Raw genomic sequence first — 24,260 nt, forward strand, 5'->3', positions numbered from 1 at the left:
TGATATTTTTTTTATTACTAAGCATTTTATTACTTCTGGCACTATTGTGAATAAAATTATTTTCTAGTTTCATTTCTCAGATTGTTCATTGCCAGTGTATAAAGGGGGCATCTGGGTGCCTCATTTGGTTAAGCATCTGACTCTTGATTTTGGCTCAGGTCAGTATTTCATGGTTAGTAAGACTGAGCCCCACATAGGGCTCTGTGCTGACAGCATGGAGCCTGCTTGGGATTTTCTCCCTCTCTCTGCCCCCCTACCACTGTTCATGCACTCTTTCTCCCTCTCTCAAAATAAATAAATAAACAAAACTTTTTAAAAATGCACTTCAGGGGTACCTGGGTGGCTCAGTTGGTTAAGCATCCAAATTTAGCTCAGGTCATGATCTTGCAGTTTGTGGGTTCAAGCCCCGCATTGGGCTCTGTGCTGATAGCTCAGAGCCTTCTTCGGATTCTGTGTCTTCCCTTCTCTCTGCCTCTCTCCTGCTCATGCTCTGTCTCTGTTTCTCAATAGTAAATAAATGTTAAAAAAAATTTTTTTAATGCACCTTATTTTCATATGTTGACCTTATACCCTACAACTTTGCTTAATTTATTTGCTAGCACTGATAGTTATGTATGTATTCTTGAGGATTTTGTATGTAAAAGATCATGTAATTGATAAATGAAGGTATTTTACTTCTTCCTTTCAAACATAGATACCTTTTATTCCTTTTTCTCAATAATTACCCTGGCTACCACCTGTATTACAATGGTGACTACAACTGTCAAGAGGGGTCATCCTTGTCCATGATCTTAGGGGAAAAGCCTTCAGTCTTCAGCTATTAAGTACGTTAGCTTTTTCATAGATACCCTACATCAGGTAAAAGATGTTCTTTCCCATTCCTCATTTATTGATCTGTTTAGTGTTTTTATCATGAAACAATGTTGAATTTTGTCATGTGCTTCTTCCACATCTACTGATTTGATTACATGGTTTTGCAAGTTTGTTTTACTGATCAAGGTACATTACATTTACTGACTTTTGTATATGAACTAACCTTACACTCCAGTGATAAATCTCACCTGGTCATGGTGTATAATCCTTTTTATATGCTGCTGGATTAACTCCACTAGTATTTTGTTTAGGATTTTTGCATCTATATTCACAAGGGATATTGGTCTGTAGGTTTTTGCTTTGTGATGTCTGGTTTTGGGATCAGGGTAATAATGGCCTAATAGAATGACTTCAAATATGTTCCCTCCTTACTGTTTTTTGGAAATGTTTGCAAAGGATCAGTCTTAGTTCTTTTTTAAATGCTTGTTAGAATTCACCAGTAAATCTGGAACTCAGCTTTTCTCTATACAAGTTTTGTTGATTACTAAATTCAGTCTATCTCTTATAGGTCTATTCAGATTTTCTATTTCCTTTTCAGCCAGCTATTTTAGGTTTATTTATTTTGAGAGACAGTGCATCTATGAGCGGGAAGAGGGACAGAGAGGGAAGAGAGAGAGAATCCCAAGCAAGCTCAGCATTGTCATTGCAGAGCCTGATGCAGGGGCCCAATCCCATGAGCCATGAGATCACACCTAAGCCAAAATCAAGAGTCGGACATTTAACCAACTGAGCCACCCAGGTGGCTTTTAAAAGCCCCTATGGAATGAAATATTATCCAAGATTTTTCTTTCCAATTAGATGATTGTTTGCCATAACTATTACCATTGCCTCAGGGATCTGTAATGGTAAACAATCAACATTTTGCTTTTGTTTTTATCTAGTTTTTGTTTGTTCTGAGGTTTCTGTTTTCCTATTTTTTTTTTCTTTTTAAATGCTTCCAGGAAAAGGCTGTTTGTACGAGGCAAGATCTGAGTGAGGTCAGACAAAGACAAGCTTGGAGAATGAGATTTTCTACAGACCTGTTAGGTCAAATAATGGCAGTTCTCTTACAATGAAGCTTTGAATAAATTCCAACCCTGTCCTTCCTCCTAGTGACTGCTAGGATAAGTAGCTGCTGATTTTCACCCCCGATGCCAAGGCCACTGCGGAGCTAGGGAGGAAGGGACAAAAGAGGGCAAGGTGACACAATGTAATACTCACTGTTATTACTAACATTTAACCATTTTTCTTGAACAAATCCTCCTCAGATTGATGTACACTTTGGGTTAATTTCCACATTTGTGAGAAAGTTGATTTTGACAATCACTGTTTTTATAGAAGACAGTATTCAGAAGTCCTTACTGCCATTACCAATGATGTTCCTGCCTTTCTCTTCTTCAAACTCCCAATCCCACTGTCACCATTTGATGAGTAAGTTTGGAAGAGGCAGCCACGGTAATGAGGGTATGAAGGTTAAAAATGGAAAACTGAGAAATTGAAAAATACCATGAGAATGGAAATACAACATACCAGAACTTATGAGATGCAGCAAAAGCAGTTCCAAGGGGAAAGGTCTTATGCCTTCTAATGCCTACACAAGAAACAAAGATCTCAAAGACCTTTTTTCCTCAAAAAACTAGAAAAAGAAAAAAAGACAACACCAAAAATTAGAATAGGGAAGTAAATAGCAAAGATCATAGCAGAAATAAGTGAAATAGAAACTAAAAGATAATCAAAATGATAAATGAAACTAAGAGCTTGTTCTCTGAAAAGATAAACAAAACTGACAAACCTTCAGCTGGAATCACCAAGAAAGAGTGGGCTCAAATAAATAAAATTATAAGTAAAAAAACAAGGAAGGGGCGCCTGGGTGGCTCAGTCAGTTAAGTGACTGTGGTTCAGGTCATGATCTTGCAGTTTGTGAGTTCGAGATGACAGCTCAGAGCCTAGCCAGCTTCAGGTTCTGGGTCTCCCTCTCTCTGCCCCTCCCCCCGCTCACACTCTGTCTCTCTTAAAAATTCAAAGTGTTAACATTTTTTTTTAAATAAATAAAAGAGAAGGCATAACTATTGAGACAGAAATGGAAAGGATAAGAAACTACTATGGACAAGTACACATTAACAAACTGGACAACCTAGAAAATATGGGTATTCCCCAAAACATACAACCTACCAAGAATCATAAAGACAGAAAATCTGAATAGACCAATGACTAGTAAGGAGACTGGATCAGTAATCAAAAACCTCTCAACAAAATAGAAGACCAGATGGCTTCACTGATGAATTTTACCAAACATTCAAAGGAGATTTAATACCTATCCTTCTCAAATGCTTCCAAAAATAGAAGAGGAGGAAACACTTCCAAACACGTTATGAGGCAGCAATACCCTAATACCATACCTGACAAGGGTACCACAAAAAAACCACAGGTCAGTATCTCTGATGATCACAAATGCAAAATCCTCAACAAAATATTAGCAAGCTCAATAATAATAAAGAATCATACTATCAAATGGGATTTATTCCAGGGATGCAAGGATGAGTCAATATCTGCAAACCTATCAGAGTGACCCAGCAGATAATAAAATGAAGGATGAAAATTATATGACCATCTCAATAGATGCAGAAAAAGCATTTGATAAAATCCAATATCCTCTTGTGATAAAAACTCTCAATGAAGTGGATATGGAAGAAATGTACCTCAACATAATAAAGGCCAGATAGGACAAGCCCACAGCTAACGTCATACTTAATTAACAGTGAGGAGCTGGAAGTTTTCTCCGTAAGGTCAGGAGCAAGACAGGGACGCTCACTCTCACCACTTCTATTCAATACAGCGCCAGAAGTTCTAGCCACAGCAGTCAGACAAGAAGTAAAAGTCATTCAAATTGGAAAAGAAGACATAAAACTATCACTATTTGCAGATGACATGATACCATGTACAGAAAATTCTGCAGACTCCACCAAAAACTGTTAGAATAAATGAGTTCAGTAAATTGCAGGATATGAAATCAATATACAAAAATCTGTCTCATTTCTATACACTAGTAATGAACTATCAGAAAGAAAAATTAAGAAAACAATCTCATTTACAATTCCCGCAGAAAGAATAAAATGCTTAGGGAGAAATTTAACCAAGGAGGTGAAAGACTGAATGCTGAAAGCTGTAAATAAGGATACAAACTGAAGACACAAATAAATGGGAAATCATTCCATACTAGGGACTGGAAGAATATTGCTAAAATCTCCAAACTACCCAAAGCAATCCAGAGTCAATGCAATTCCTATCAAAATTCCAATGGCATTTTTCACAGAAAAAGAACAAACAATTCTAAAATTTGTGTGGAACCACAAAAGGCCCTGAATAGGTAAAGCAACACTGAGAAAGAACAGCAACGCTGGAGGCATCATGTTCTGTGATTTCAAACCATGTTACAAAACTTCAGTAATCAAAACAATAGAGTATTTGCATAAAACAAATAAACAGATAAATGGAACAGAGAAAAGAGCCCAGAGACAAACCCATCATTCATGGTCAATTAACTTAAGACAAAGGAGCCAAGAATAAGTACAATAAGGAAAGCACAGACTCTTCAATAAATAAATGGTCTTGGGAAGACTGGACAGCCACATGCAAAAGAATAACACTCAACCACTATCTTACACCATATACAAAAGCCCAGTCCAAATGGGTTAAAGACTTGAATATAAGATCTGAATCCATAAAATTCCTAGACAAAAACATACGTGGTAAGCTCCTTGACAGAAATCTTGGTGATGACTTTTTGGATCTAATACCAAAAGTAAAGGCAACAAAAACAAACAAATGGGACTATATAGAAATAAAAAGCTTCAGCCCAGCAGAGGACACCATCAGCAAAATAAAAAGGCAACCTACCACATGGGAGAAAAAATATTTACAAGTCATGTACCTACAGGGGGCAGAAGTCTCAAAATATATAAAGAACTCATATAACAAAAAACAACAATCTGAATAAAAAATGAGCAGAGGACCTGAATACACATTTTTCCAAAAGAAGATAAACAACAGCCAACAGACACATGAAAAGATGTTCAACATCACTCATCATCAGGGAAATACAAATCAAAACCACAATGAGATACCACCTATGTGAGAATGGCTGGTATCTAAAAGACAAGTAATAATAAGTTTTGGCAAGGACATGGGGAAAAGGGGACCCATGTACACTAGAAGTGTAAACTGGTGTAGCCATTATGAAAAACAACATGGAAGCTCCTCAAAAAATTAAAAATACCATATGCTCCAGCAATACCACTTCTGGGTATTTAAAAAGACAATGAAAAACTGACTAAGAAAGATATATGTACCCCTCCCCCCCACCATGTTCATTGTAGTATTATTTACAACAGCCAAGGCATGGAGGCAACCTAAGTGTCCACTGATGGATGACTGGATGAGAAGATGTGTTACACATATACACAATGTAATATTACTCAGCCATAAAAAAGAAAGAAATCTTTCTTTGCAAAGCAATCTTGCCTTTTGCAACAACATGGATGAATCCTGAATGCACTAGGCTAAATGAAGTAAGTCAGAGAAAGACAAATGCAAAACGATTTCACTTATATGCAGAATCTAAAAAAAGAAAAACTCAGATACAGGGAACAGACTGATGCCTGCTAGAAGTAGGAGGGTGGAGGGTGGTCCAAACGTACTAACTCTCAGTTATAAAACAAAGAATTCCTGGGGAACGTAACGTACAGCATGGTGACTACAGTTAATAATTCTAGATTGTATATTTGAAAGTTAAGAGAGGTCTCATCACAAAAGAAACATTTATACGTGGTAATGGATATTAACTAGAGTTACTGTGGTGATCATTTTGCAATATGTAAAATATGAAAACATGTTGTACACCCAAAACTAGTGTGTTATATGACAAGTATATATCAATTTAAAAAATGGAAAACTGCTACTTAAGTAATTTTTCATAATCTTGTACCTTCTAGCCTTGGCATCTGTGAACTATCCAACTGAAAAATAGACGTGTTAATGGTAGTGGTTGAGGAATCATTTTCACTACACTTACATTACTTAAATCAGTTACAGAAGGCAGAAAAGAGGACTGGATAAAAGGAACGTGTCTTTTACTCATTGACTATCATCTCTAAATTGCCACTACACCACGTCAGTCTTTAAGTAGAGATTTTCGAGGTCCTAAGACTGACTCAAGTGATATGTGTGCTTCCAAGGGGCAGACACAGCTACAACTTTCCACATTTACTTCCAATTATACCTTAGAATGATTTTCTTCTAGAGCAGGAAAGGAATGAAAAAGCATGGCCTGGGGGCGCCTGGTGGCTTAGTCGGTTAAGCGTCTGACTTTCGCTTAGGTCATGATCTCGCGGTTCGTGGGTTCGAGCCCCGCGTCGGGCTCTGTGATGACTGCCAGCTCAGAGCCTGGAGCCTGTTTCAGTCTGTGACTCCCTCTCTCTCTGACCCTCCCCTGCTCACGCTGTCTCTCTCTCTCCTAGAAATAAATAAAAAAACATTAAAAAAAAAAAAAAGAAAGAAAGAAAGAAAAAGCATGGCCTGGCTGCTAAATGGATCTGTTAATCTGCTCCAGAATACTGACTGACCCTTTATGTTTGCTTCAGGGTAAACCCCACCCCCACCCCCACTTTTTTTGTTGTTGTTTAGTTTTGAAAACTCCTCAAAAGCCATTTAGCAGTCACTGTTCTTGTGGGAAAAAATAAAAACATTCTTCATTGCTAAGATGTGTTCTTTACTTAATCTATAAGCAATTTATTTAAATCTTTACTCTGAAAACAAACCATCACAGAAACTTGAATCTTCTAAGGAAACAGTCAGGATGCTGAATAAGGATGAATAGAATGAAAGATAAATTAAGAAGGCTTAATTAACTGGATACTAAAAATATCCATGAAGAGATTTTCGTAAGCTGGTGGCAGAGAAGTACGGCACGCCTAACACTGAGGTTCATTCAGAAGGGAAAGTGGTTCTATAGCCAGAAAGACTGATGGGAAATGAAGTGCTGTGTGTACTGGGAATGGCAGAATCAACAGGGTGGACAACACCTGAGTAAGAATCACTGTCTCATGCTTTATTTCACCCACGACATCTTCTGCTTCCTATTATCCATGAGTACTACTGCATGTGTCACTAAGCCACTCTACTCCAAGCCAGGAAATACAGCCCAACAGGAGAAGGGATCTGTGCTCCTATTTCTCAAACCCTAGCACAAGTAAATCATTTTGTTAAAAGTTGATTTTTTGGGACACATGGTTGGCTCAGTTGGTTAAGCATCCGACTTTGGCTCAAGTCATAATCTCAGTTTGTGAGTTTGAGCCCCAAGTCAGGCCTGTGCTGACAGCTTCCAGCCTGGAGCTTGCTTTGGATTCTGTGTCTCCCTCTCTCTCTCTGCTCCTCCCCTGCTCAGGCTCTGTCTCACTCTGTCTCTCAAAAATAAATGAACGTTAGGGGCGCCTGGGTGGCTTAGTCGGTTAAGCGTCCGACTTTCGCTTAGGTCATGATCTCGCGGTTCGTGGGTTCGGGCCCAGTGTCGGGCTCTGTGCTGAGTGCCAGCTCAGAGCCTGGAGCCTGTTTCAGTCTGTGACTCCTTCTCTCTCTGACCCTCCCCTGCTCACGCTGTCTCTCTCTCTCTCCTAGAAATAAATAAAAATATTTAAAAAAATAATAATAAGTGAACAATAAAAAATTTTTAATAAAGAAGTAAAAATAAAAATAAAAAGTTTATTTATTTATTTAGGGAGAGACAGAGAGAGTGCAAGTGTGAGAGGAGCAGAAAGGAAGAATCCCAAGCAGGCTCTGATCCATCAGCACAGTTGGACACTTAACCAACTGAGCAACCCAGGCACCCCTACAAGTAAATCATTTTTAAGGTTACAGAAAATAACAAGTCGGCAAGGCTAGGGAGAAATTGGAATTCTTGTGCATTGCTGATGGGAATGTAAAATGATGCAACCATTATAGAACGTATTAGTCGTTCCTCAATAAATAAATAAATAAATAAAAGCCAAACACAATTACTGTATGGTTCAGCAATTCAAAGAATTCAAAGCAGTGACTTAAACAGTTATTTGCCCACTTATGTTCATAGCATTATTCATATGAGCCAAGAGATAGAAGCTCAAATGTCTGTCAAAAGATGCAGGGATAAAGAAAATGTGGTCTCTATGTACAATGAAATATTATTCAGCTTTAAAAAGGCATGAAATTCTGACATATGCTACAACATGTATGACTCTTAAAGACATCATGCTAAGTTAAATAAAAAGGACTAATATTACATAACTCCATTTACATGAGCTACCTAGAATAGCCCAATAAATAGTGACAGAAAGTAGATGATTGCTACTGGGAACTGGGCAGGGGTGGGGGGTGAGCAGGGACTTAGTGTTTAGTGGGTACAAAGTTGTAACTGTGATGATGAAAAAGTTATGGGGCTGGATAGTGGTGATCGCTGCACAACAGTGTGAATGTATTACTAAATACCACTGTATACTTAAAAATAGTTAAAATGGTAAATTTCATGTTATGTACTTTCTACCACAATAAAAAACAGAAACAGGTTAAACTTGCATTCCCAGTAAAACAGGCAGTCTTTTATATTGTTGGTGGTGCTTTTCAGTTATTATAATTGTATTGTTTTTTAAGTTTATTTATTTATTTTTAGAGAGAGACCGCATGAATGGAGGAGGGGCAGAGAGAGAGGGAGAGAGAATCCCAAGCAGGCTTCGAGCTGCCAGTGCAGAGCCTGATGCGGGCCTCAAACTCAAAAAGCCCTAAGATCATGACCTGAGCCAAAACCAAGAGTCGGATGCTTAACCGACTTAAGCCACCCAGGTGCCCCTCAGTGGTTATAATTTTAAAAACTCTTCTCCTATGCTCAAATTCTCTTCTTGCTTGACCACTGGAAGTGTTTTCTATGGAGATAAATTTATTGAACATTCTCAAACTTTTTCAGCCTGAGGCTAGCCCACATCCTACCTCCAGACTAGATCTATGGGTGCCATGGCAGGGGCATGACTACTAAAGGGCTACTGTGAGTCACAGGAAGAGACAGGAAAGTAGCTTCTGACCACCCGCACCGGCTGTTCTTATTTCTAGCTGCACTTTATAATCACTTCAGACTTACAAAATACATACACACTGCAACACGAGGTACGACACCCAGAGATTATGGTTTCATTGATCAGTGACGAAGCCCATGTATGGACACCTTCTCAAAGCTCCCCAGGGAATTCTGATGTGTAGCCAGGTTGAGACCCACCGAATTAGTCACTCCTTAGAAAGCTCTCTGGAGTACAGCTCAACAGCCCTCTTTTAAACTCTCACCATTAAGAAAGAATGGGAATTAGGGCTCAGTCAGGAATAAGAAGCTGTCCAACTTTTGCTTTTGATGATCCTTAAACTAGGAAAAAAAAAAAGTTAAACTTCATGAATTCAGCAAACATTTCTCGAAGCTACTGCCGTCAGGACGGTGCCCCACCTGTAGGTGCTGGCAGAAGAGATGACCCCTGTCCCAGCAGAGCTCCGGGCCAGCAAGAGAAGCCCAGGGCAGGCAGGACACTGATGGGAGCACCACCTCCAAGACAAGTACATAAGGGGACATGTGGGAACAGCAGCTATGCCGGATGGAAAAGCATGAAAAATATCCCAGAGAAAGCTATTCCTCTACCATTAATGACTCTGGAGAGGTAACTTAAAATTAGCGAAGCAAACCTGGGAAGATAAAGTGACATTCCCTCTTCTGCAAGACAGTGTGTGCCACTCTCAATTACACCGGGCCCGTGAGCATGTGGCGATGCCTGGCTGACCCTGGGGGTTGGCTGTGGTCAAGGGATTTGAAATGAGTTGGACTGAAGCGCAGCGTGTCTGGGGTTGGGTCACATGGCTGCTTAAGGGGCCCAGGAAGAACACCAGCTAAGGTCAGCTTATCAAGTCACAGGACTGACTTGTGTGCTAGTCACAGCAACCAACCATGTGCCAAGGAAAGCTGGCATGTGTGCAAGCCCCCAGGTTAGCTGCAGAGCAACTGTCCTTAACACTTATTTATACTAATAAACTGTCTGCCTCTTTAATAGGTTCCAAATGAAAATTCTATCTATAGATGATCTTTCTCCCAAAAGCTCCTAGGAAAGTCAAGGTGGTGAAAAGGACATTTCTCACCCTCTTGTGACCTGATTAGAAAGTGTGTGAATCATTCTTTGATATCCTCCCCACATGCCATCAGTAATTATGAAATGATTTTTCATTTGGGAAATTATAAAAATGAACATATATATACTTCTCAATAACTTTTTTTAAAGTTTATTTGCTTTGAGAGAGAGAGAGAGAGAGAGAGGGCACCCATGCATGAGCAGGGAGAAAGGGGCAGAGAGAGAGAATCCCATGCAGGTCTGCACTGTTAGTGCAGAGCCTGTCATGGGGCTGGATCTCAAGAACCATGAGATCATGGCCTGAGCCAAAATCAAGTCAGAAACTTAACCGACTAAGCCACCCAGGTGCTCCCTCTTCTCAAAAACTTTCTAATGATCTTTTGTTTTGTTTTGTCTTACTGATCAGTTTCTTTTTGGAAAATTTTATCTACATCAAGGGCCAGTGTTTATCTCTGCATGCCATCTTGCACACTGAGTTAGTTCACTGAATGGTAATGAGCACAGGTCCACCAGCCAAGAGAGAAATGAAATCCATCATGAGCCCAAAGCAAAGAGCTTGCATGTTCTTAAGTATTACCTTCAAGAATGATCTGAAATAGATATATGCGGTGAGAATTCAAATATTCACAGAACAGCAGGAACTTCTGCAGTTATCTGTTCTCATCTCAACCTCACCATAACCCAGAGGCAGGTGGTCTAATCCCTAATCTACAGGTGGGGAAACTGAGCTAGTACAGCCTGCTGTGTGGAGCGGAGCCTGGGCAGCAGTGATGCCCCTCCCCCACAGCTGCCTGTAGAGATCTGGCTACTCTGATATTCAGCCACACACAGCACTGAGCTGAGTCCCCTGGACAAATGCATGAGCCATATGAACTCTGATGACAGGGGAACACAGACACAGACTGATTTCACCTCTTGAGGAAGAGACCAGTCACTCAAGTGTCTCCAGTGCTGTACCAAGTGCTTTGCATTTAATATCTTATACTGTAAGGAGTTCAATTCTGCTGTTCTACAGTTGAAGAAAATAGAGGCTCAGAGAACAAGTGGGTTACTTGAATGTAAGTGGGTGACACAGGATTCAAAGTCAAGTGGGAGTGCCTTCTCCAGAGACACACTAACCTGAGTTTGATCACCATGCAACTTTGGGTGCGTTGCTTAGTATGTCCAGGCTTCAATTTCATTATATTTAGAAGAGGATAATGATACTCACACATCCCTTACAGAACTGAGTGAAGATTAAATAAGAATGCACACAGAGTGCCGAAGAATGCCTGATGCCTGGTAAATCCTCAGTAAACAAGAATCATCAAGTCTGCTGGGTTTCCCAGATACAAGGGAAAGCTTCTGATTTTTAAAATTCTTAGTTTTGAATGAAATTTTTACTCACGGAAATTCTGCAGAAGACCACTCCACTTCCACCAAGCCCCACTTGAACATGACCACCCCATCATCAGCTACCATCTAGAGAAACGCACTGCATATGAGCACACAGGTGCTCCTTACCCCTCCCCCCCCGACCTTACCCAACATAGACACAGTACATGTGCACAGAACCGAACATGTTGTTGGGCCATTAAACACCTGCAAGTCTCTAGAATGCACCTCATTCTGGAAATAGCTAAGAAATGGCCACAAGCGACATTTTACCCTCACACTCTACCACCATGCCTGTTGTGCTGTAAGTTCTCAGGACAGAATGACCAGGCCCCTGCAGCTGCAATTCTGTCCCAGAGGGCCCACATACCACTCCAGTGATAGTCACACTGCAACAACCTAAAAACAAGGTCCCAAGTCCCTCCTCAAATCCTGCACGGAAAGGCACCATATTGCCACTCTACTGAGAACACTATCTTCCTTATACAAAACCGTCATGCATTGCAAACAGCACACTTAATTTACAAATGGCTTCAAAGTGGCAACAAGGTTATTACCTCTCTTTTCCTGCAGTATTTATACTAAATAAGCTAAGCAAATGTTGCCAATTTTGGCTATGCTCATTTGGCTTTGATGATCACCTGATCCCAACTGGGCTAAAGTTTACTACTACAATATCTACCAAGAAAGAGTTTGCCAAATAAATTAAACCAGGCAAAATTCCTTGTCAACAAACATCAAGAGAAAGAAAGCCCTGTACAATTGGTGTTTCCCAAGAGACCAAACTCCACAACCCCCTGTAAGGACAGCACAGCCACAATGAATCCGGAGACTGGAAACTTGGCAAAGAATAGATTTTGTTTTTTCCTAATGCACAGATCCTTATGATTATTATTATTCTATTTTTATAAAACTGGTATTTTGTTTAACGGAATGTTCTAATTACCTGAAATCACCATATATTTCTGCATATATGTTACAACTCAAAATACAAATTATACCAATTAAAACCAAAAGTAAATTTAAGATATCCACTATCACCCTACCACACAGCAGTGTTAAAAAGACCTAAAATTGTAATTCGTGGGCGGAGTCTGAAATGGCTTGCTAAAATTTCATAAATACCTGGGGGCACCTGGGTGGCTCAGTCGGTTAAGCATCTGACTTCAGCTCAGGTCATGATTTCATGGTTCTTAAGTTTGAACCTCATAATGGACTCTGTGCTCCAAGTTCAGAGTCTGGAGCCAGCTATGGATTCTGTGTCTTCCTCTCTCTCTGCTCCTCCGTTGCTTGCACTCTGTCTCTCTGTCTCTCTCTTTCAAAAATCAATAAACATTAAAATTTTTTTCATAAATAACTAATATCTATGTATAAGGCCTTCTATCACCCCACCCCCTTCCTCAGACCCCATACCCGCACCTGGATGCCCCCCCCATTCATTCATTCATTCTGCACCTGCCACCACATGGTTCTCTAATCACACTACCAATTCCATCAGCCCCTAACTCAAAAATGTCACAAATCCTCCAACATCCACAGAAATGAGGACAAATTTTTATTTCAGCAATCGATCCTCACAATCTGACCCCAGTTTGCCCCTACCCTAACAGCTGCACATACCCTGAGGTTTGCTGTCCCCTAAACTCACCCTGACCTGGACCCTGCCTGAAAGGCACCTCTCAAGGGCTACCTCCTCCATGGCCCTTCCCAAAGTGCCCTCAATGGCAGTTCTCCTTTCTCTTAAAATGTAAACCTAAAACATTCCGTTCACACCTCATTTTGTATCTCATGGTACAGTAAGTTATGTATTTATCACACCTGTTCTCTCTGCTGGATATAAAACTACTTGGGGCCAGGGGCTGTGTATCCCTTATAGGCTCCACACAGTCCCACATTCAGTGTTTGTAGAGTTCAGGCTATGGTGTTCCTTCTGCACCATTAATATTTGGCAGATGGCCAGCCTCCAACTACCAGCCCCTCCACCTTCCTAGGTTTTGGTTTCCTTACTTACCTCACCTCCTTATTAGGAGGTGTCTAAGATCTCAATCCCAACCTTGTCTAAGATCTCAATCCCAACCAGCCCCTCAGTTTCCTTTCTTTTGGAAATTCAACACAGCTCTTTTCTCTCAAAATTTCAACTTCTCTTCTTACATTAAAGGGAAGCAAAAAAGCAGTTCTCCTACCCCTTGACACTGCTACCGTCTCTCATCCCTTCTCAATCCTGCCATATTTCTTGAAAGAGTTGTTCCCGGCCCTCTTCTTCATGGTGGTCACCACTCCTCCCCTGCACCCTACATTCACCCTACTTCCCCCACAGGTCTCTTCTAAATCATGGATGGGATTTTCATTTTATGAAGGGGCCTTTACATTTCTAGAGACCTAGAAACTACTATATGCTAGAAATGGTGATAAACCATAAAGGGATGGAGATGCTAAGTGTCAACAGAAAAAGGATAAATACAGTGCACCACATACGACCTCAATCCCTAGAATCAGAACTTGTTGAAACTCACACCACCTTGCTGGGAGCTGCACCGGCCTCACTGGATGAAAGTCACAGCGAGGAGATGGTAGCATCTGCACAGCTCCTGCTGTGAGAAGCAAAACTGGTATCATCTTCTGCTACTACTGGCTCATGTTGGAAATGAGCCTGCGGGTATTGACCAGGCCTAACAATATTACAGATCAAACCGATATGCCCCACACAGATTCCTCATAAGGAAAAGCATATTCCTGCCTTTTCAAAAGATTTCAGATGAAAGCACTGTGATTGATTGTCAAAAGGCTCTTCCTATGGGCCTTGCAGATCCAAGACTTAGATAATAAAGGGGGTTAAGAACACAAGAGTTATAATTGAACCTGGCCCTGAGACAAAGAGCCTAATTTAGAGTTAAGGACTGATATCCACCCCCACCCAATTGTTTCTGCTTGGAGCACAAGCCCAAGGCATTTGTGATCAGTATTTGGAGTGACTTATCCTGGCCTTGAATATGCTGATTGCACCAGGTGAAGGAACCTATTGAGGAACTTCTTCTTTTGTGATTGTGGGAGCACAATTGTTTACTGAAAGACGTGTTTTTCTTATTACTTCTCCTTAAACTTACAAGCTATTGACCCCTGCTCACAAAGAACTAACTTCAATCTTTTTATGCTAAAAACATTGTCTTGTATGCTAAAGACACCTTCCTTCCCCATAGGATAAGCATCTAAATCCCCTACCTCAATCACTATTGATAAAGGTTATGCAGGAGTCTTCTACCAATCTATGTTCTGGGAAATTCTTACATATCAAAGAAGTTTGTCATCAGAAATCATTGTCTAAGGCAAATGCCACTTCTGTGACATCCCCCAAACACTAAATTATAAAATAAAGTTGAGCCCCAGTCAGAGCAGAGATGCCTGCCTGGTGATCAGAAAGATCTCGGGGCTCTCTCACTCTCTCTCTCGCCAACACCGTGCATCCTTCAGGGAACCCTGGACCTGCTGGGGCCGGCCTCCGGCACCACCTTAGAGCTGGAACTCAGAAATACTCCCACCCTGTTCCTTATACACATCTCCTTGCACGTCTCCCAGCTACTTCTTTCCATGACATCCTCTGTAATCAGTCTCCTGCCCAAGTGCAACCTCCTCGATCCTTTCATGATTTGAATTTCCTCTTCCTCTCTGTCTTCTGGATGTCTAACTTTCCTCAGACATTTCTGTCAAACCTTTACTTCCCTTGAATTCAGACCGTCTATTCTCCCATATAGCCCTTGTTCCGCGGAACAGCCTACAAGGTCCTAACAGCTACCAACCATCTCCATGACACCATCTACGTGCTTCTGGCTCTCACATTCTCACAATCACCAAGCACCCTCTTCTTTCACATCCATGACACAAGGCATCCAACAATCAAATTCATGACTCACCCACCTCTTCCCACCTGTCTACCTCCTCACCCTCAGGTTGGGCCCTGCTCCCTTCCCCAACTCCACCCCTCTGCAGCCACTTTAAATGGCTGCTCCCTGGGATGCCATCTGTGGGCACTTATCTATGTTCAGAGCTTCAACACACTCATGTCCACAGGACTAGGAAACAGAGTCCGCCCAAACTTCTGATCGCTCTCTGTAATCCACAGGTGAGAAACTATTGTATGACTTCACAATCACATCTCGTTTTTAGGAGTCATGAAATCGTCCACAGATGAAGCCGAAAGTGACCCTGAGACATCACCTAATGTACCCTTTGCTTTTGTAGATGAAAGCATTAGGAAAGCAGAGATACAATAGACATTCTTCTTTATGATATGAAAGTTATCCTTTTTGAGCCTGTGGTATGATAGAAAAAAAAATCCATCTGGTCTTTGTGCCTAGTTCTCATCATGCAGCTAATAAAAGCCTTAGTGGTTCCTGAGTGATGGGAGTGGCTTTTTTATGCTAATGAGGTGGCAGCTGTGGGTCCCTCAACAGCCCCGGAGTGGGGACTGGCTACTGGGAAAACCCAACACATGAGCAGAGGGTTGGAACATTGGGCCACACCACTGACCCTCTGGGGACAGAAGCTAGAGACTGAGTTCAGTTGTGTGCTGGCCACTGATTCAATCAATTGTGCCTATATAATGCAACTCCAACTAAATACTCTGAACACACAGAGTCCAGTGCAGCTTCCCAAGCTGTGAACACATTCATGTGCTGGGAGGGGGATATATTCTGATTCCACAAGGGAAAGGCAGAGCAGCTCTGTGTTCTCTACTAGACTTCACCCCATGTATTTCTTCATCTGGCTGGTCCTAATTTGTATCTTCTGTAATAGGACTGTGGTAGTAACTAGAGCACAATCGACTCTGAGTTCTAGGAGCCCCTCTAGTGAATTGCCAAACCTGAGAGAAAAACAACAAATTTATAGCCAATCAGGAGTACAGGTGGCCTGGGGGCCCCCCAAAGTGCTGCTGGTTAAGTAAAGGCAGCCAAGTGGGGTCGGAGCTAACTCTGGGTGGTGAGTGGCAGAGCTGAAAAACAGCACACGCAGCTGGATTTTTACTGGAATAGAGTCCCTCCTTAATGCCAGGCACTCAACTGGGATGACTCAACTTGCTATGACTCAACTATGACCGTAAACGGTCTCGACACGCCGAGCGGTATTGTAGCTGGACTTATTCACTATGCTAGGATTTTACATTTGTCATATAAGCTGTTATTCAGTCAATGGTTACAGGACATATACCTCAACCCCAATGATCAACCGGGACAGGCAAGGCGCACCCACGTATACGCGCGCACGTACACACGTACACCCACGCACACGTACACACGTACGCATGCACACCCACGCACACGTACACACGTACGCATGCACACCCACGCGCACGTACACACGTACGCATGCACACCCACGCACACGTACACACGTACGCACGCGCGTTTTTCCAACAGATAAACAACTAGCTTAAACAAACCCCCCTTACCCCCCGTAACCCTACAATATAGAAATGCGTCTATTGTTGTCTTGCCAAACCCCAAAAACAAGACTAAACACATATTCAATCATAAGGCCCGAGCGCAGATCTAAGACCCCTACAACCCAATAAATACCAAATCTAAGCATCTGCATTATCCTAGCTGTTCGCGGATATCTATAGATATATGTTGCTCGCTCTAGCTCGTCCCTATCTAACCTCCAATAACCGTAACACAAACCACAACGACCCAGACAAATAAAATTAACGTTAATGTAGCTTAAACACGCAAAGCAAGGCACTGAAAATGCCTAGATGAGTCGTCAGACTCCATAAACATAAAGGTTTGGTCCTGGCCTTTCCATTAGTTATTAACAGGATTACACATGCAAGTCTCCGCATCCCGGTGAAAATGCCCTCTAAATCACTAACCGACCTAAAGGAGTGGGCATCAAGCACACATACGTAAGCTCACCACAAAAATAGTACTTAGGATAAATACAATGTATGTTATCATTATTCCCACATGGAATTTAACCATGACAAATGGCATGAAAAACCATCGTTGTATTTCAACTACAAGAACTTAATGACCAACATTCGAAAATCTCACCCACTCATTAAAATTGTCAACGAATCATTCATCGATCTCCCCACCCCATCCAACATCTCAGCATGATGAAACTTCGGGTCACTACTAGGAATCTGCCTAATCTTACAAATCCTGACAGGCCTATTTCTAGCCATACACTACACATCAGACACAACAACCGCCTTTTCATCAGTAACACACATCTGCCGAGACGTCAATTATGGTTGAATTATCCGATACATGCACGCTAACGGAGCCTCCATATTTTTCATCTGCCTATTCATACACGTCGGCCGAGGAATATACTACGGATTTTACACGTTCCCAGAAACATGAAACATTGGAATTCTACTGCGATAGCCACCGCATTCATAGGTTACGTCTTACCATGAGGCCAAATATCATTCTGAGGTGCCACAGTTATCACCAACCTCCTATCAGCCATCCCATATATCGGAACCAATGTAGTAGAATGAATTTGAGGAGGGTTCTCAGTAGATAAAGCCACATTAACACGATTCTTCGCCTTCCACTTCATCCTCCCATTTATCATCCTGGCCCTGGCAATCATCCATCTGCTATTCCTGCACGAAACAGGCTCCAATAACCCCTCAGGAATGACATCAGAAACAGACAAAATCCCATTCCACCCCTACTGCACCATCAAAGATATTCTAGGCCTCCTACTCCTGATCCTAATACTAATACTCCTCGTACTATTCTCACCAGACCTCCTAGGAGACCCCGACAACTACACACCAGCCAACCCCCTAAACACCCCACCACATATCAAGCCAGAGTGATATTTCCTGTTCGCATACGCAATTCTTCGATCCATCCCTAACAAACTAGGAGGCGTATTAGCCCTAATTCTATCAATCCTAATCCTAGCAATAGTACCACTACTACACACCTCAAAACAACGAGGAATAATATTCCGACCAATCAGCCAATGTTTATTCTGACTCTTAGTGGCAGATTTACTAACCCTAACATGAATCGGAGGACAACCAGTGGAGCACCCATTCATCACTATCAGCCAACTAGCCTCCATCATGTACTTCTCCATCATCTTAATTCTAATACCCATCTCTGGTATTATCGAAAACCATCTTTTAAAATGAAGAGCCTTTGTAGTACATAAAATACCTTGGTCTTGTAAACCAAAAAAGGAGAACACACCCTCCCTAAGGCTTCAAGGAAGAAGCAACAGCCCCACCATCAGCACCCAAAGCTGAAATTCTATTTAAACTATTCCATGCAAACCCCACTCCCCTAAACACCAAAAACCATGCAACCCGCAATGCCACAAATACCAAAACAAACGCCCAGCCACCAGCATTGCCAGAACACAATACACATATTCCATGCCAATCACGTAGTATTCATAGATACCAAAACATTAACAATAATAATCAAGCATTACGCTATCAAAACATACCGTCCATACTAACACACTAACTAACCAGCCCCCACAACCACCAAACACGCTCACCACACAGATCACACAACCAACCACCCCACTAAGCGACAATATGTCCGCGCAGATTCAATGTACTAAAACATGTCATGCGCATCGCACGTGGTTTATGATCCTGCAAACATTAACATGTCCGTATGAGCATGATGTACTGAAACATGTCATGTACACCATGCATTAATTGATAGTCCCCATGGATATTAAGTACCTATATAACTGTAATGTATTAGGGCATACTATGTATATCGTGCATTAATTGATAGTCCCCATGGATATAAAGTACCTATATAACTGTAATGTATTAGGGCATACTATGTATATCGTGCATTAATTGATAGTCCCCATGAATATCAAGCATGTACAATATATTCATGATATTACATAAGACATATAGTGTATAACGTGCATAAGGCTGATTTAATCAACAAACACTTTATTGGATAATTGTATCCAACTTGGATCTCAATTATCCAAGAGCTTAGTGACCATGCCTCGAGAAATCAGCAATCCTTGCTTGAGCGTGTACCTCTTCTCGCTCCGGGCCCATTTCAACGTGGGTTGAAATTAAGGAAGCACAGTGCCCACCTGCCACCTCTCAGCGTTAAGAATAAAGTGCATGCACACGTTGAGAATCCAGAACAAATCTCAGCTTTAAGTTCTGAATTTGAACAAGTCTACACCTCCTGGCAAGGGTCAGGATTAAGCTCAGTTCTTTGCTAAACTCAGGCAATGGCTCTTACTGACACCTCCCTGGAAGGAGTCAATGTGAGTCTGTCACTTGAAAGTAACTCCCTGACTTCAAAACAGCTAAAACTGTGTGGGCTGCCTTGCCTTTTGTAGGAACCAGCCAGTGGTCAGATGCCCCAGGTGCAGGAGCTGAAGCCCAAGGCTCAGACAAGCAGACATATTCTAGGTCTCCCTGGCTTGGCAGAGCAAGGTGGCTGCCAACCCACTGCAGAAGCCACCTGCGGGCAGCTTCCAAGCCAAGGACTGTCTCCGACACTCTCTTCCACCTTGTGGGTGGTTCTTTAACTTGTTTTGTTTGTTTGTTAGTAGTAATTAGAAAGTTTTTTAACTTTCCCCCAGGGCAATGGAAATAATCTTTACTTCTGCCATTAACATTGTGCACACAAGATAATTCCAGAACAACATTTCCTCATCTGAGAGCAAAAATAGCATCTACAAAGTCCAAAATGGGAAAATAAAGATGGACAGAGTCTGTCTCCCTGAATGACATGAAAGCTTACAGTTCTGATGTCTGATACTCAAATATGCTTCTCATGATGGGCAAGGCTGTGACTTCCCAGAAATACAGGCAGGACAGGCCCTGAGGGGCTTCTACAGAATGTGCTCACCCCCTCAAAGCAAGACACTTGGGGAAATGTTGCTTGTTGGTTAAGTTTCACTATTCTTAATTGGTTTGTGGAAATCCAGGAGAGACCCAGGCTCTGGCACAGCCCTCTCCCTCCCTCAGCCACCACAGACCGTTTTCTACAGAGCTTCCCCAACTGTCCAGAGGAAGCAGAAAACTGGGCTTCCCACTTCTCTCTCTCCTTCTGGACTGTGGGCACTTACAATTCAAAAATGAAGTGGGAAGTACCAGTTGTACATGAAGGTCCAAAAGGTCTTTTCCCTCTTCCCACAAAGAGTGCGTGAATCTTAAATGAAATGTAAACAAAGCTGTGAATTGTCAAGTCTTATAATGAGAACTCCTTCCAAATCAGATTATCCTATCAACTAAATCAAGCTCACTTATAGGCTTCCAAAAGTACTAATAATTTACTGAACACTAATTTGCAAAGCAAGTTCATTTATGAAGAAAATAATTTAGTGTGGCAAAAGTTGTTTTCTTCGAGACAAAAATCTTATTCCTTTTTTGAAACAAGTATAATTAGGAAACATGCAAATCATTCATATTTTATAACAGTTCTTATATGATGCTTTGAAAATATACTGAAATGCTTAGAAAAAGCCAAACGTCAGTCGTGTCATGGCAAAGTTTCCCAGAGCAGGAAAAGGTAGCACATATTTTGTCACAGGCCAGGCCTAATGTATAAATCCCATGCACCCTTCTTGAATTTTAAATATGTCTATTTAGATCCAGATTCTGAGGGGAGTCAATGCAGATCTCCAGTGGGTTTACTAGATACCTGATCCTCTATGTAAGGGTCTTATAACAAAATCCAGGAAGACTTATCCAAGTTGCCCTCACCTTGAAGTTACCATACAGGGTTTAGGCAGAGATCTTGTGTGTAAGGAGATAAGGTCTGCCCAGCCTGTGGTGAAGCAAGACTCTGGGAAAGGTAAAGACCAAACACTTGTTAGCAGACTGCGTTAGCAGCCATGAACCTGCACTTAAAATTCAGGGGCCCTGGCTTCTTTTTGAGCTCTTTGATGGAAGCCAGGAAAAGGAAGAGTACATTAAAGAAGACCTCAGTGGTCATTCCTGCTACAGCTCATTCCAGACACAGGGAAACTAAGTCCCAGGGAAGCAAAAGACTTTGCCTAGTGTTCTGTAGGTTTTGGTCAAAGTCACACTTCTTATCAATAAGAAACCAGATTCTCAAAAGACATATTATGGTCAGCCTTCTATTTTCAGAGCCATGAACTCACACTTGACTGAGGAAAGGCCTCTTATGGGAATCCTCAGGGTTTCCAAATATGGCTGACCTACTCTCTGTCTGCCTTCAGGAAAATGCTTTGGCTGAGAGGCCAACTCAGCTCCAAGGCAGCAAGAACTGAAGACCAAAGGCCAAGGCCAAGGTTGGAGAGGGGAGCCCAGGACAGGGCGACCAGGGAAGGGGAAGAGCTCCACTCTGTCCTTGGGGTCTGAGACTATGACACACATTTCCACAAAACTGGCACTCGGGAAATATCTGTTAAATGTGGAGTAAAAATATCCTAGTTTGTCACCTCCCATGATGCAGATGCCACCGTGCTGCATGCAAGAACTTCCCCCAACAACTCTTCCTCCTGGTATCCTTCATAATCTTGCTCCTTCAAATTTATAGTATTGTCAGACTAAAAATGATGAATCCCGTTCAGAACACAGCTCTCATCCCATCAGCATTTTGACTGTAGAGGTTTTGACTGCAGTTGGGAAATACACACAAAAGACTGGCCAAGCACAGGATGATAGACAGACAGAGCTGTGTTCCAAAGCTGAAGATTGATGAGATTAATTTTGAAGCTTTTCTGCCTCCATCTTCTAGGTTATAGATGTCAGTGATTAATCTTGCCTCTGAGCCTCATGTTTTAAACTGCATTCTTCCAGTTGCCAGGGGCATCATTTTATATAACCTACAGAAAATGAGTCACTTTATGATAACGTAGCACTTTAGGACTTGTCGACTACTATGGGTCTTAATTCAGTTGGCCAGTCAGAGAATAAAAACTTTAAAAGACAGTTATACTCAGTTAATAAGTGTATGAAAGACCAGTAATCCAATTTTATGTTCCAGCTATTAAATGTGTCAGTAACTACCAAATTTATTAATAAGCATTAAAAGGATTAGCTTGTCAATTTCACATCACTATTAAATTTATCAATAAGCACGTGACATACCAAAACCAACCAACCTTCCTAGAGAAGAGGGCACCAAAAGGTACAGGCAGTAGCCTAGCCTCGGTCTCACCACTGACCCGACACCCAACCCAGCACTGGCCCAAATGTTTGTTGGATGAAGGGACAACCTCAGAGATAGCTGACAAAAATTGAACAGAATAAGCATTTTCTAATCACCCACAAAATCTATTTCTGCTTCAATTAATCAAAAAGCCTATTTTGAAAGTTTACTCAGATAGGTCATCTGCTGAACAGAATATGATCTAGGGTTTTAACCAAAGTGGTCCTTCAAAGCTTCCTCCCTCCAGTACATGGTTACAAACAGCAGCACTGGCAAGAACGATCAGGGAGGAGCAAGCATCACCATTCACACTCCTCACCTGCCATGTCGATGGCAAAGGGCCTGTCTGCTCTCCAGCCGGTGTACCAACCAACGACTTTGCCATTTTCCACCAACGGACGTTCATAGCGTCGCCCACCAACCAGGCCAACTGGCCACACAGAAACCTTGCGTGTAGTTCGCATCTATAAGAAGGGGAAAGAGATGTGGTTTAAATTTCCTTAGGGAAAATACCTTGAAGGGAGGAAAAGAATGTGAGCCACATGGAAAAAATGGGGTGGGGGAGGGGCAGGGAGTGTAGATTTTCGAAAGTTGAAGGTTTCCAGAAAGAACCCTGCTGTTGGCAGATTGCTGCCCGATTCGCTGCTGCTGGGCTGCTTGGCACCATCCGCTGTCCTCAGTCACAAGCTTAGCAGGCGGCTCAAGGCTTTAGAGAAATAAAATGGGTGTCAATATCAGAACAGCACTTATTTGAAGCTAAGCTGTACTATCAAAAGTATTTTCTATTTGTTTCAAAGTTGGATCTGGGTACCTTGCATCTTCATAAGTGAGAAGGTTGACTTCCCTTTAGGAAACTCAGTAGCAGCAAATATTTTACTCAGAGAAGCCAGAGGAGTTGCCTTTCTATGAATTTTTTATTGTTATCGACACAGAAATCTTGGCCAAGGGCATTAACAATGGCATCCAGGGGTGCCTGGGTGGCTCAGTTGGTTGAGCATCTGACTATGGCTCAGGTCATGATCTCAGAGTTAGTGGGTTCAAGCCCCACGTTGGGCTCTGTACTGACAGCTCCGAGCCTGGAGCCTGCTTTGGCTTCTGAGACTCGCTCTCTCTCTGCCCCTTTCCCCCTCTCACTGTCTCTCTCTTGCCGGGAGCCGCACCGGGCTCTCTCTCACTCTCTCTCTCACTGACACCGCCCATCCTTCAGGGACCCCTGGACCTGCCGGAGCCGGCTCGGCCTCCAGCACTCTCTCTCTCTCAAAAGTAAATAAATAATAATAATGGCATCCAGATACAGAACAGATACTAGGCATTCTCCAGAGTGACAAAAAGAAAAACATACCCTACATTCTCCCTTTCCAGGGAAATTGAGTTCAAATAGAGAGGAAAGTGCCTCATGCACTTCTTCCCGCACACCCTGTTGTATCCAGTGAAGTTCTGATCAGACCATGTTCAACTCAAACTTGTTTGCTGGGTTTCTTTAAGGGGAAAGACATGTTTGCAACAAAGCCTCCTGATACTGGGCAGGCAGCATTTTTGAGAAAAACACCACCACCACCACCACCTTTCAGGACATGTGTTGACGATGGCCATAGGCAGCCCACATGGCACCTTTGCACAAACCAGAAGGTTTCCATTTCTCAAGCACACACATGTGCCGGGGCCTGTGGCTTAGTCATTAAAGTCCAGGCTGGTTTCAGCTCACTCTTTCTCTCAG

The 24,260-nt window shown here is 42.0% G+C and overlaps 1 protein-coding gene across 1 annotated transcript in view; it reads right to left on the reverse strand.

Moving 5' to 3' along the window:
- Positions 1–24,260, reverse strand: part of B3GAT2 (beta-1,3-glucuronyltransferase 2) — a 100,963-nt gene that overhangs the window by 7,659 nt on the left and 69,044 nt on the right. The window contains exon 2 of the mRNA XM_039245812.1: positions 22,863–23,007. Coding sequence (XP_039101743.1) covers positions 22,863–23,007 — 145 coding nt within the window. The remainder of the gene's footprint in view (positions 1–22,862; positions 23,008–24,260) is intronic.

Source organism: Hyaena hyaena, unplaced genomic scaffold (assembly GCF_003009895.1).
Source record: "Hyaena hyaena isolate Hyena2069 unplaced genomic scaffold, ASM300989v1 scaffold_271, whole genome shotgun sequence".
Lineage (NCBI taxonomy): Eukaryota > Metazoa > Chordata > Mammalia > Carnivora > Hyaenidae > Hyaena > Hyaena hyaena.